Source organism: Strix aluco, chromosome 1 (assembly GCF_031877795.1).
Source record: "Strix aluco isolate bStrAlu1 chromosome 1, bStrAlu1.hap1, whole genome shotgun sequence".
NCBI lineage: Eukaryota > Metazoa > Chordata > Aves > Strigiformes > Strigidae > Strix > Strix aluco.
The window spans coordinates 8,809,356-8,822,341 of record NC_133931.1 but is presented as its reverse complement, the minus strand read 5'-3'; the positions used below and the strand labels follow the sequence as shown (position 1 = coordinate 8,822,341).

The 12,986-nt window shown below is 43.0% G+C and overlaps 1 protein-coding gene across 1 annotated transcript in view; it reads left to right on the top strand.

The window, feature by feature from the left end:
- Positions 1-12,986, top strand: part of TG (thyroglobulin) — a 162,003-nt gene that overhangs the window by 4,134 nt on the left and 144,883 nt on the right. Inside the window, exons 6-9 of the mRNA XM_074837627.1 lie at positions 4,050-4,156; positions 5,266-5,409; positions 7,163-7,348; positions 10,530-11,594. Of these exons, the coding sequence (XP_074693728.1) occupies positions 4,050-4,156; positions 5,266-5,409; positions 7,163-7,348; positions 10,530-11,594 (1,502 nt within the window). The remainder of the gene's footprint in view (positions 1-4,049; positions 4,157-5,265; positions 5,410-7,162; positions 7,349-10,529; positions 11,595-12,986) is intronic.

Here is a 12,986-nt window from a genome sequence, read left to right as displayed (position 1 = left end):
TGAATGGACCAAGTAAAAATCGGTTTTCTTCCACATTAAATGTGCTCATTTAGAAAAAAATGGTATTCCCTCCCTGCAGTCTAATCAGTGTGTCCTCAGCAGTAGATACCGCATTGCAATCTGTATTTGGAAAAGTAGCTAGGGCTACTTTTCAGACAGACACACAACAACAGAGATAAATGCACAAGGAACAGAGGAATTCAGATGTATATATGAGGTAGGAATGATGATTCCATATGGGAGATGAAAACAGGTGGACAGATGGACAAGTGGCAATATGCAAAGAGCAAGTTTCATGTGATGATGGGAAACCAGCAAGTGGTGAAGGGGCATGCTGACATTGGACTGGCTTTGAGTGGTTTGAGAGGGCTGGGGAAGACTTCAAAATGCTGGATCAAATCCTTGTTCATGGGAGCAAGAAGATGTTTTCCTGTGGAGGAGCTGGGAATTAATGCTCAGATGGAGAAATAAGAGATGGGCAAGGGGAACTGCAGGGGAGGAGTTTGTTTTGGTGCAGATGCTCACACTCCTCAGAGAAACCTTTTGGTATTTCGTGAAGTGCCGTTATCTTGGTATCTCAGTCAACACATTTCTCCAGTGGAGGGCAGTGAAGTAAATGTAATGTCTCATTCTGACTTTACTCTGTAGTAGCAAAGGCATTTTATTGTAAGCATCAATTTTGCTGTTTTGAGGATTTTCTGTTTTAATTTAAGCAAAAGTGAACGGCAGGCCCAAATGCACAGTGCAAATTTGTCAGAGATTCCAGAGAGGTTATTTTGGCAAGAGCAAAATAATCTGGCTGGTTTGTTTGTTGACCTGTAGAGTGTGGAAATTCTAAAAGAGCAATCACAGAGGAGAAAGCAATGCTTTAAATGAATATCTTTTTTTTCTGGTGTTTGGAGATCTGTCTACAAAGACCTGCAAGACTAGGCTTTTCTTGTGTCCATGTCATGTAATTAATCACAGAAGGATCATTTCACTCCCAGCTGTCTACCTTTCTAATTATGGCATTGACTTAACCCATTACCATCATATCTGAGTATCTCAGGTGATTAATATGTTTATTTTCACACTATTCCTACCTGAAATGTCATCATCCTGTCCCATAAAAAGGAGGCCAGAATACGGAGTTGAAGGGATGAGTTCCACATCATTGGACTATAGCAGAACAGGGATTTAAACCCATATTTTATGTTCATGTGGAACCAGTGGAGCAACTTTCTTTTTTTGAAATCTAGACATGTCACACTAACTCCATTCCCAAATCATTTCCCTACACCTTCATAAATATTCCAGAATAAATCAGCAAGTTAAAAAATATAAATGGAGAAATTCAGAAGCTTAGAGCTAAGACTTTCCCAAGAGGAAGACTTTTGGAATGAAAGATGAGCCCGAATTTCCTGCCTCACCCTAATAACTTGACTGCTGTTACTTATTTTCTACAGACTGTGCCCAGGTCCTGCTTAGACGGGCAGACAGATAGATAGAAAGCCTTGTAGCAAATTGATGGGAATGATCAAAAAATCAAAAGTCAAGGAGGATCTTTTTATTTTCTTGCTATAATTTTCATCAGACTGAAGACCTTGTGTCAGTGTTTTTATCCCAGCTCACTAGGTTCTGCCCTATTATGTATTATTTCATTGACAATGGAAAAAAAACATGATTTGTTTTTCTCCCTCTATTTCTGAATAGTCAGTGAGAAAGGCATCTATAACTTGGGCTGCATATATGAAAATAGAAGGGGTTACTTGCAAACCTGCTTTTGAAGATCAGTAATGAGTTGTCTTTGCTGGAAGCCAAGAGCAGAGACTCAGTTTGAAGAAAAGGTCAACAACCTCACATTTATTTACTTTCTCATCTTTTTGAGTGCGAGCATTCTTATTGAAACACATGGATACACTATAAACTTATTCATGATGTAATTGCTTCAGCCATTGTTTTGGACCGTGTCTGATAGATGAGGTACTCTGAGTTATCACTACTCATCTCAAGGGCTGTGATTAAAAAGAGGCTGAGAAAAGAAGTGGCAGGAAGTGAGTTTTCCAAGTAAGGTGAGAAAAGTTCTGTCCTCTTGTTTATGTGGGCCTAATTTATATCCGTTTGTACTTTATTTAGCTGTACTCTCAACTTGGAACAAAAATAACCAGAATGACAGGATATGACTACACATCTGCCCCATATAAAAGTAGTGTAATTATGCATGTGACTTCTTAACATTGAGGATGAAAGAAAGCAGCATGCAGAATTTTTTCATTGCATCCTGTTTCACTCCGCTAGATGTTGAGATGCTGAGGTGATGAGCTCCAAGGACATGAGCAGTGCAGAGGTCTGCCTTTGGATATAGAAGCATTGCTCTCCTAAGAAGAGAAAAGACCATATTCCTGATTGGGCAACAGCCAGTGCATGAAAATTCAGGGGAGCAAAAAGCTCTTGAAATACCCCAAGCTATATATGTCCGTGTGTACACTGAAGACGATAAAAATATGGTATTTAGGTGTTTGTATCTTAAATTGCATTGTTTTAGTGCTGGCAGAAATCCCTTTGTGCCCTGAAATATGACATTTTGATTGCTTTTAACATGCCAATGTCAGCAGCAGAGCAGGATTTGACTATCCAAAGTGGAGGGAGTCAGTAGGTTTTTAATTTGAAGACATGAAAGAGTGCCAGAGAGAAGCAGCGCTACACAGGGATGTGCAAGCTCTGAGACAGGAGCACTGCTGGATAACGCTGGGAGAACCCCAAGGTTACCAACCCCTTCCTCTGCCAGGGGTTGCTGTTGCTTTGCGCGTTCCCCAGCTTGTGCTTTGATGTGCTGAGGAAGCAGTAACATCTTCAGCTCTCCTGGCAAGAGGTGGTAGAGGTCTCAGGCAGACTCCACTCCTCTCACCCAACCGCTGGCTCTGAGCCAAAGCATTTCACTGCATTTCCCAGGGACACTGCAGACTGCATGTGCTAGAGCAGCCCTGAGACTTCAGGACGGTGGCACTGGAGTTGAAGCTGGTCATAGTCCCAGTTTCACAGGGTCACTGTAAACTACTTCGGCATGTTGACCTTTTCCCAGTTGATCAGGGCCTAATCCACCATTACTCTTACTGCTAAGTGTCCTTCCGTGGTAAAAACCTAATTTGTGTAATTCTCTGAATGTCTTGAGCAGAAAATTCCCCTTCCTTGTTGCTAGATTTTCCCAAATAAGCCACATGGAGCTGGGACACCAGACTTTTATCATATTTCAGGGTAAGGGTATGTGGCTGTAAAATAATATGATTGTTTTGGAACTGGGCACTTTGAATCTTGAAAAACTTATCTTATGTTTGCTTGGTGAAACTGTAGAGTGTCTGTCAGTTAAGATCACATTTATTACATTTTTTCCAACTCTGACCCTATCAAGTTTCCTTCCTAAATCATTGCTTTGATGGAATCTTGCTGTTGTCACTCCTAGAATATTATACTGGAAACTTGCATCTCTTTGATCTCCAGAAGTAAGAGTCTTACTTGTAATATGTTAAAAAGCCTTTCTCCTTAATCTGTTGAGCTATGCTCTGAAAATGAAAAAGATTAGTGAGGTTTGTATCAGCTTTTGTGCTTAACTCAGTGCAGAAAGCATATGTAGCACATAGGGAAAAGGAAGCAACCTGTTTGTTTAGGCACTCTGCCATCCTGTGCAGATTTGTGGCAGCAGCTAATGAACGGGTGTTGTAATAACATTAAGCCAGCGTCCGTCTATTTTACAGTCTTTGACAGGCTTTCAAAGATGAGAATAGAATTGAAAATAAGTGTTAGATGCTGGGTACCTGCTTAGAAAGGATCAGAAATCTGTCTGAAGGGAGATTGTCCTGTGTTTGTTTTTAAAAATGGCATTTAAGAGACTTGTCAGCCTGCTGAAACACTGGTCTGGATCATGTCAGAGCCTGGTTGCCACGAGGAGACCAAAGGGTTCTGTGCTCTGCAGACATCCTTGCCATACAAATTCGGGAGGGAAACACAGATGGTGCTTTGTCATTGTCGGCGGGCCTCCCAGGCTCTTCACAGGAGGCTGCTTTTCCTTCCAGGCTCCCGGGGGCTTTCCAAACGTTCAGCTCCTTGCGGGAGACATTCCCGGAGGTCTCTGGGTACTGTTACTGCGCGGACAGCCTGGGGAGAGAGTTGGCAGACACTGGTGAGTACCCTCCAGTGTCTGATCCTTTAACTTGAGTGGCTTTGAATTCCCAAGGGAAAGGACAAATAACAAGTATCAGTCTTCAGATTCATTTAGGACTTCCATTTCACTCTTACACAGGGTAAGACCACTGCAACCAGTGTAGTGCCCATGGGAAGGGCTGGAGCTCAGTAATGAACTCCCACCCTTAGGAGCAGTGCTTCAGTCAGTAGCAAGTGGAGTTGCTGCCCAGGAGCTAATCCTGTCCTTTTTGGGATGGTGGAATAGGGTTTCTGAATGTCCAACCTCTGCACACACTAGAAAGCTGTGTCATATCCAATAAGTCTGATTAGCAAATGCAGGGGAATATAAAGGGTCTGGAGGCAGAAATATTTTCTTCTTGCTCAGGTAGAATCATGGAATGGTTTGGGTTGAAAGGGACCTTTAAAGATCATCTAGTCCAACCCTCTGCCATGGGCAGGGACATCACACGGTCCTTCCTTTTCTCTCATAGCCTCAGGATACCTTTTAGGCATGTTAATAGTTGATGGGACACTTTCAAGGAAAGAATGATTTTCCAAGAAGGAGGCATGAGGAGGTTGAGAACTTCCAGCTCCTTTTCCTTAGATAATGTGGTTTTAAAAAACTGGGAAAAATGCCAACCATAATAGCTTAAAATTTAGATGGTAGATGAGAACTCCAACATTTAATTCCCACAACGGTGAGAAGGTCTCAAAAAATTTGTGCACTCAGGGAAACTACTGCATGTCTTTTTTTTTTTTTTTTTTTTTTGTATGCAATCAAAATTACTGGGAATTGTTTTTTGGTAACATCAGTTTCCAAAATTTCATCAATTACTCTACTGCAGACTGAACCTAACAAAATCACAGCACAGTGCAGGTTTGGGGATGTTCTTTCTGCTTTTTCTGGCAGATGTCAAGGCATAAAGCTAGTGACCGGGCACCCATATGGTGCAGTGCATTAGGGTTATGCAGTACAAATTCACATTTGGCCTGTTAAGGGAACTGGTTTTCTTCTTCCTGATAAGCTTCCATTTCTGCTACTCTGGTGTAAAGCATGTGACTTCTGTCTTAAAAACAGGCTCTGTGCTAAAAGTCTCTCTTTCCCAGGCTTGGAATTGCTGCTTGATGAAGTGTACGACACAGTTTTCTCTGCGCTGGAGCTTGCCCGCACGTTCACAGAGACTAGCATATATCGGATGCTGCAGAGGCGGTTTCTGGGGGTTCAGCTAGCTACCTCTGGCAAGTTCCGGTGTAAGTAGCAACCAGGTGATGCCCTGCAAATAAGGTGACAATTCTGAAGCTTATATGTGACAGCTGCTGTTGGGGAGAGTTGTTCTAGGAGTCTCTTGCACTAAAAGTGTATAATATCACAGTTTCAGTGGAAAACTCAAGGTCCCTGAATTGCAGCTGGCTTTTAACCTCCGGGCTGTACATTCTTACAAGCAGATTGTACCCGTCATCTGATGCCGTGCACCTGAAGTTTGCATTAGTTGAAATCCCATGAACTCTCCCTATCTCTTTCCCTGAGATTATGAGGATGGATCTGATGATTTATTAAATTAAAAGCCTGAGAAAATGACCCTTAATTTATGTTGTTACACTCAAAAATAGGAAGGATCTTACACTGACCACAACACACTCGATCCCCAGGAGACCACACAAAAGTTGTAGTGCCTTAGCCAGCAAGGCTGAACTTCTGGATCTGCTCTTTGGCACATTCTCTCCCCAGCCGGGGCAGGCAAAGGGTGAGAGAGTTTCTCTGCTTACAGGTAGTGAACTCTGCGGGACAGGAGATCAGGTACCTCCTTCTCACTCCTACACCGGAGCCCAAGAAAATTGCCTTGGCCGGGGAGAGTTTGAGCCCCCTGGTGTGATACTTCATCCTCCCATCCAAATTCATCTGACATTGCTGTCTGACCCTTGCTAAGGAGTTGCATCACCAGAGATATTAAGCAGATAGTGATGTAAGTCTTCTGGCCACATAGTCACAAGGTTTTTCTATTTCTGGGCAAGCTGGTCATTCTGGGGAGTCTGGAAAGCATCTTCCCCCTTCCGCTGCACAGTGTTGTTGAGTAAGCTCAGACTGTAGCTACGGATGCAGCTGCTGTCAGCAAAGATGAAGCTGTAACAGCCACAAGATGGAGATGTGACCACGTTTGTCAGCTGCCGCGGGGACTGCTTTGGTAATACCCAGATCTCACAGCCCACCTGAAGCCACATGCATTAGGAAAGTTGTCAGACTTCCTTGGTGAACAGGTTGCTCTGATGTGATGCCCTTGCTGCCTCAACCTGGTAGCTGAGTGTAGCTGGAAACTTCTTGACGGTGAGAAATGTTTAGGCTGCAGGATTGCGGGTTTATATAAACAAACAAAATTTCCATTGGAAGGGTGGAGTCTAGTACTGGAGAGATCTTAACTCAGAAAATTTGCTTTATAGTGTTTTGGCTTCTCTGCCATTAAGGCCAGTTTGACAGCAATAGGTCTGTGGATCCCTGTGGAAGGAAATAAAGAAATTGGGTGGTCCCAAACCAAATCTCCACAGTCAGGTGCAGATCCTTTTGCAGGAACAATGCCTCTTTGTCTTCAGAAACACTGATGTTTGCCTTCATCTCAGTCTCCCAAGCTGTACACCTATCTCTGTTGGCCAGCTTTGTGTTTGCATTAAGGGCCAGAGCTCACCTAGCTTCAGCACAGCTCCCTGAGAGAGATGCTGCTCCTCTGCCTACCTGCGACTATGGCTGAGAAATCTGTTGAGGTTTTATTTTCTTTTTAGTTTTCAGCAATGAATACCTACAGTAGTAAACCATGGGGACAATTTTCCAGGGGAAAAGAGGACAGAGAATTTGCTTTTTGGGCTGGTACTTGAAGTGTCACTGAAAACAGTCAGGAAATTAAACTTTTTTTTTCTTTTTTTTTTCTCCCAACTAGGCAAAGAATGGGATCAAGCAGAGATGACTCTGAAATTTTAAGCTTTCCCTCCTTAGCGCGTACTGTTTTTCTTCCAGGCCCCTCAAAGTGTGAGGTCGAGCGGTACTCAGCCCTGCGTTACCAGCACACCTACGTGCCGTCTTGTGATGTTGAGGGGGGCTACACGCCGGTGCAGTGTCAGCAGGGAGGACAGTGCTGGTGTGTGGACACCAAAGGACAAGAGGTCCAGGGCACAAAGAGACGAGGACAGCCCCCGGCCTGTGGTATGTATGAGGTTTGGAAAAGGAAAAATGAGACACCTCTTGGCATCTTTAGAAAGAAACCCAAAGGATCTGTTCCCTTCATGGCTCTGACAGATGCTGATGTTCAAAAACTGAGATCCAAACACCTCCCTGGGGTTAAGAGCCACATGCTAATAAACTCTTAAATATCATATTTCTTTTATTTTCCTTTATGACCTTTCTTAGCCTTTTAGTTTTGCATGCAGCAAGGCTTTTCTTTGCAGCTGTGATATCTGTCTCTTGACTCTAGGAGCTGGGTTGTTAAGTCAGAATATCTGGGATAATATAAGGCAGCCAGTGATGGTGGTTTTGGGTTTTGCCTCCTTCCTTTAGTGAAATGCTATGGAATTCCTAATGCATCTCTCACCCTGAGGATTTTTTTCACATCTCTGTCACTGCATATTTGGCCAAAATTTCAAAATCCAGTAAAAAAACCCCCCAAATAATTCAGAAAAGGTGTATGGGTTGGGGCTTTGAGAGATTTCATAAAGAATACACCATCAAATCACTGTCCCAAATGGAAATGACAGCAGAAATGTCCAAGGCCCGGAGGGGAGGAGGAGAGTTAAAAACCTTCACTCCCAAGCGCACTACCTAAATATTCAGGATTGTGCTGGAGGGCTGGGGCACAGGGTCTTAAATTGGAGGCCACCTTCAGGGAAGGTAATTACTCTGTCTTTGAGACACAGTCTTACCATGCAGATAGAGAAGGGAGGAATCTCCCCTGGGTGTCACGTCTCCAAGTCTCTCAGAGTGCTCTGGGCACAGACAGGCTTAGTGCGAAATCAAAATGTTAGCATGCCTCCGAGGCTGATCACCAAGGATATTGCAAGGGAACCTAGGAGAGGCCTCGCCATATGTTGGGACTGGTTGTTGAATGTGCTTTTCTGAGCCCTCCTGATGATTTTGTTGGGGAGGGATGGGGAGGCAACGACTTGAGGTTGCTTGCAGCTTTTATTGGCAGACTCAGGAAATTTAAGCAGGGAAAAATTTCTGCAGAGGTTTTGCAGTCTTAACTCCCGAGAAGGTATTTCATGAGGATATAGCTGCAGTCTGTGTTCAGACAGCTACATGCCATGTGTGTGTCTCCAGTACTGCTCTGTTTTATTTCTCTTTAATATCTTTGACTCTCACACTCAGCAGCATGAACACTGGAGAAGGCAGAGATGTAGGTGTGGGTAGCACGTAGGTGTGGGTAGCACATTGGGTACTCGCATGACCTGGGGCACCAGGCAATCCTGATAGGGACATGCTTCTTTTCAGACCTTTTACAGTAAATTCACCCCAGCAGTGCTTTTCCTTTTATTCTCCTCACTCTGCTTTGACTTGATTCAACAGTGGGTAGGAGGGGAGAGTGTTTAAAGACCATGTCCTACATTTGTTTCATATTAGCATACTTGCAGGACTGTGTTTTACACTAACTTATTGGTCCCCAGAGGAATGTTCTTCATCTCTTTTACCAAGAACCAACACTGAAAACAGAAGGGGCCTATCCTACAGAAAATGCCTTTACAAAAGAACCACTGTGAGGGACTCTGCACCCCTGCCAGGAACTGCAGAGCAGGGCAGGGTGCAAAAGGAGGAAGGAGAAAGATGCTGATCACAGAGCCTCAGATTACTTGCTAATCTATTTTAGCAGCTTTTAAGATTTCCACCTTTTATCCTTACTGTTAACAGGATTTATGTCTGCTTTATCATATTGCCTGAATATGGAATAAATGGGGATGGGGCTGCTGGAGCAGACCAAAGCTGTTCATCCGCCATGCTGTTCCCTACAGGGACAGCAATGCTGCTTAGGGAGAAAGTGTGAGCAACATGGCAAATGCATATAGCTTCCATATATCTTCCTGCAGGTGGGAAAGGCCCCAAACTAGAGTCTGAACTCAGATCATTGTGTTTGGCACTCCCCTATGGAGTCATCTTTCAGGGATTTACCTAACTGCCCTTTAACCTTTTATCCTTCCTAGCATCCTCTGGCAATAAATTTCATGATCATAATTATGTACTCTACTTCTGGACCATTCTAATTCCTCTACTGTGAGAAATACCGAATAACAATTGTCTATTGTGCATGATGCAGAGAATCATGATTTTAAAAAACATTTATCATATTTTTTGTCCAAGATGAATAGTCTGTCCTACTGGAAAAGCTGTTCTGTCCTCAAAATATTCTTGCATCCCTTCTCTACGATTCTGCTACTTTTGCAGGAAAGGTAACCATGTGGTGCATGATTCAAGCTACTGCATGCATTCCACAGATTCAGTCAGTGCCATAACCATCCTGTCTGGTTGGTTCTCAGTACCTTTATATCTACCAAGTTTTTCCTTTTTTTGATGTCTTTTGATCCTTAAGCTGATGTTTCTTCTTCAGTGATGGGTTTTATCCTAACTTGGAGCCATTGCTGTCTGCATATGAATGTACACATGGGGCTGAATGCAGATATACCTGTGGCATGGCTTGGCCCAGGATATGGGTGCCCAGGGCCACTGTTGGTACCCTCAGTACCCTGACATTTGACTATTTTTGTTAAAATTTTGTATTTTTTTCCTTTAGAGCTCATCTGTGAATGCCATCTGGTCCTTAGTACTCTATTACTGCTAATTTTAACAATTTGTTTTCAAACTTCTTGTAATGAACACTTCATTATGAAACTGAAGATCTAGGTAGGAAACTTCCATAAATTCCTCATTAGTGGTCATTGGTTAAAATGATGTTCTGTTTTTCTGCAGTCTACTTCTTAGGTTTATGTATTGCATCTGGATTACTGGAGGGTTTCGTTAGAAGCAGGCAACCTACCAGAGAGTTAAAGTGTTTGGAAAAGTCTTTATTTGTTCTTTTGGCCATAGGAAGAGGAGTGAGGATTTACACTGGGAAACAATAGAACCAGAAGAAGACCACAGAGCAGGCAACTCAGACGTGGTGAAGGAATGTTTCCTTTCACTTTATGTCTTGACTGGAGAATTTTATTTATAGACCATATTCAACAACCATTCAAATTTCCTTATCAATGTTCATGATGTGTAGCTGAGGAACTAGAGACAGGTTAAACTATACTTTTATGTGGTTTCTGCTGAGACTGCTTGAAAGACAGCCATGGAGTTACAGGTTTTGGAGGTTCCAAAATTTGCTTTTTTTTTTTTTTTTTTTTAAATCTTTGTCTAGGTGAAGAACAACTGTGCATCTCTGAGAGGCGACGAGCCTTGTCGAGGATCTTTTATGGCCCTGCTGGGTACTTCAGTCAGCCCAATTTGTTTTCCATGCCAGATATGCAGTTGGAAAGAATAGCTGGCTTCTCAAGACCCTGCCCTTCCTCCTTCAAGGAGCTGTTTCTTGATTCTGGATTGTCATCCCCAGTTGCACAAAGCCCGTATGTCAGCCAGATTCCTGGGCTAGAAACCACCCTTAGTGAAGCCATCACAGGGATGTTCCCATCAAGGGAACTGGCTCAAGTGGCACTGCAATTTACTGCCAATCCAAAACGTTTCCAAGAAAACCTCTTTGGAGGAAGGTTCTTGAAAAATTTGATCCAGTTTAACTTCACAGGGACACTTGGCACCAGCGGGAAATACAGCATTGGCCAATTTTTCTCACAGGAGGATGTGGCAGAGAGGGATAATAGCCAAGGTCTTCTGGAATCAGCTGAGGCATTTTCATTGGAGGTCTCAAAGGGGAGCTCCATTCTGAGTAAACCTCTTGTAGGCAGCTTTGGCCGCACAGTAACTCTACAGGACAATCAGAATAAGATGAAATTCCTTTCCTCTGTTCTGGAACTACCGGAGTTCTTTACTTTTCTTCAACAAGTGATTTCTGTCCCCAAAAGCATTGCTGAAGATTTAGGTGAAGTGGTGAAACTAGCACTGGGATCTGAAGACTGTGGTGAGGAGCCAAGGGACCTGTTTGTTCCAACATGCACCAAGGAGGGGAGGTATGAGGAAGTTCAGTGCTATGCAGGAGAGTGCTGGTGCTTAGACACTTCAGGTAAGGAAGTTCCAGGCTCAAGAGTTCAAGGCGAACGTCCAAGGTGTCCCACTGATTGTGAAAAGCAAAGAAGAAACATGAAAAACTTGAAGCAAAGCCTGCCTGCGGGATCAGATCTTTTTATTCCCTCTTGTACCAAGGATGGAGACTTTCTGCCACTCCAGTGCTATGGGACGAATTGCTTCTGTGTTGATTTGAATGGCAAGACTATTCCGGGAATAAGGGGAAAAGCTGGAAAGTCAATGCAATGTAAGTCCTAGGGACTGGAAATTTAAAGATGCTGCCTTATTGTGTTGGACTTTTATGATGCTTTCTTCATATCTAGTTATATCTGGAAATTTATGGCTGATGTATACAAACAATATTGTCCCCTAAGAGGAAAGCAAGTCAACCCTACAGCTGCAGGGGAATAGTGTATGTAAATATAATACAGTGTATGTAAACCTTGATATCCCAAGTCTTAAGATGGTCCACCCTTCTTTCAGAGTGTAGGCCAGGACTGCTCAAAACAGAGGAGCCTGAGGTCTTGCCTTATTAATGAACATGTCATTGGTATGTATCACTACCTAAGTGTGTAGCTAGTGTGTATAATATCCATGATGCCCATGAGACCTGGAGCATCTGTATAACTGAATGTGACCCTCGCCGAGTGAAAAAGCCATTTCACTTCCAGGACCAAGTAACCTGGACACGGTCACTGGCTTATCCTTGTCCCGAGAACTGAAGACCTTCAGTGCCTTAACGATGAATCATTTTTAGTCTTTTACCTCAAGAATACATCCTTAACTTGGTAGGATGTCACAGGAGTCCAAATGTAGGAGAGGGTTTCAAAGGCTAATAGGTTTCTCATAAAGATCACACAGACCAGAAAAGTGAGTTGCAAATGACTTGTTAGACATCAATTTGGCATTGCAACTTGCTTATAGACTATGAACTGCCTCTTCTTGCCCTTCTATTAATGTAATACAAAGAAAGAAGGAAGGACATAGTCTGGGGATATTTGTCTTTCAAGTTTCTGTGAGCTGAAAATGGCACATCAACAGGGAGAACAGAGCAAGAGAAGAGCCTACTCCTCATTTGGGAAGGAATAGCAGAGTATCCAGCAGGTGATAGTGGTACATAGTGAAGGAGCTCCTTTGCATAGCAGTTTGCAGAAGTCATGGGGAATTTATCGCAATGATCTGAATTGGTAGGGGATTTATATCTAGCAACTCATCTGCAGTGCAGTCACAGATAGGTTCATAATTCTCTGGTGCTCAAAAGGAGATGAACTCCTATGTTTTGCTAGGTTTGTAGAGCAAAATGGTGGCAAAATGAAATTTGGCTCTGGAAATGGCAGAAAAGGCTTCCAAAACAAACTCACTCCAGCATTTTGAGGGATGGTATTTTTATATTCAGCTGCGATATTCAGTAGAGAATAGGAGGAGGGGACAACAGAATCTGAAAATTCTGTTAGATCCAAGGGGAAACAAAATCAGTGTTATCCTACTATTCAGATGATTGCTTTTGCAGGGATTGGCTGAAAAAGAAGTAACTGCCAGATTATCAAGCGTATCTGAAAATACCTAGTTGGTGTGAACAGATTCAGGAAGGCATTTAGTGTCATCAAACACCTATCCTCCCCACTAAGAACTACAGGCA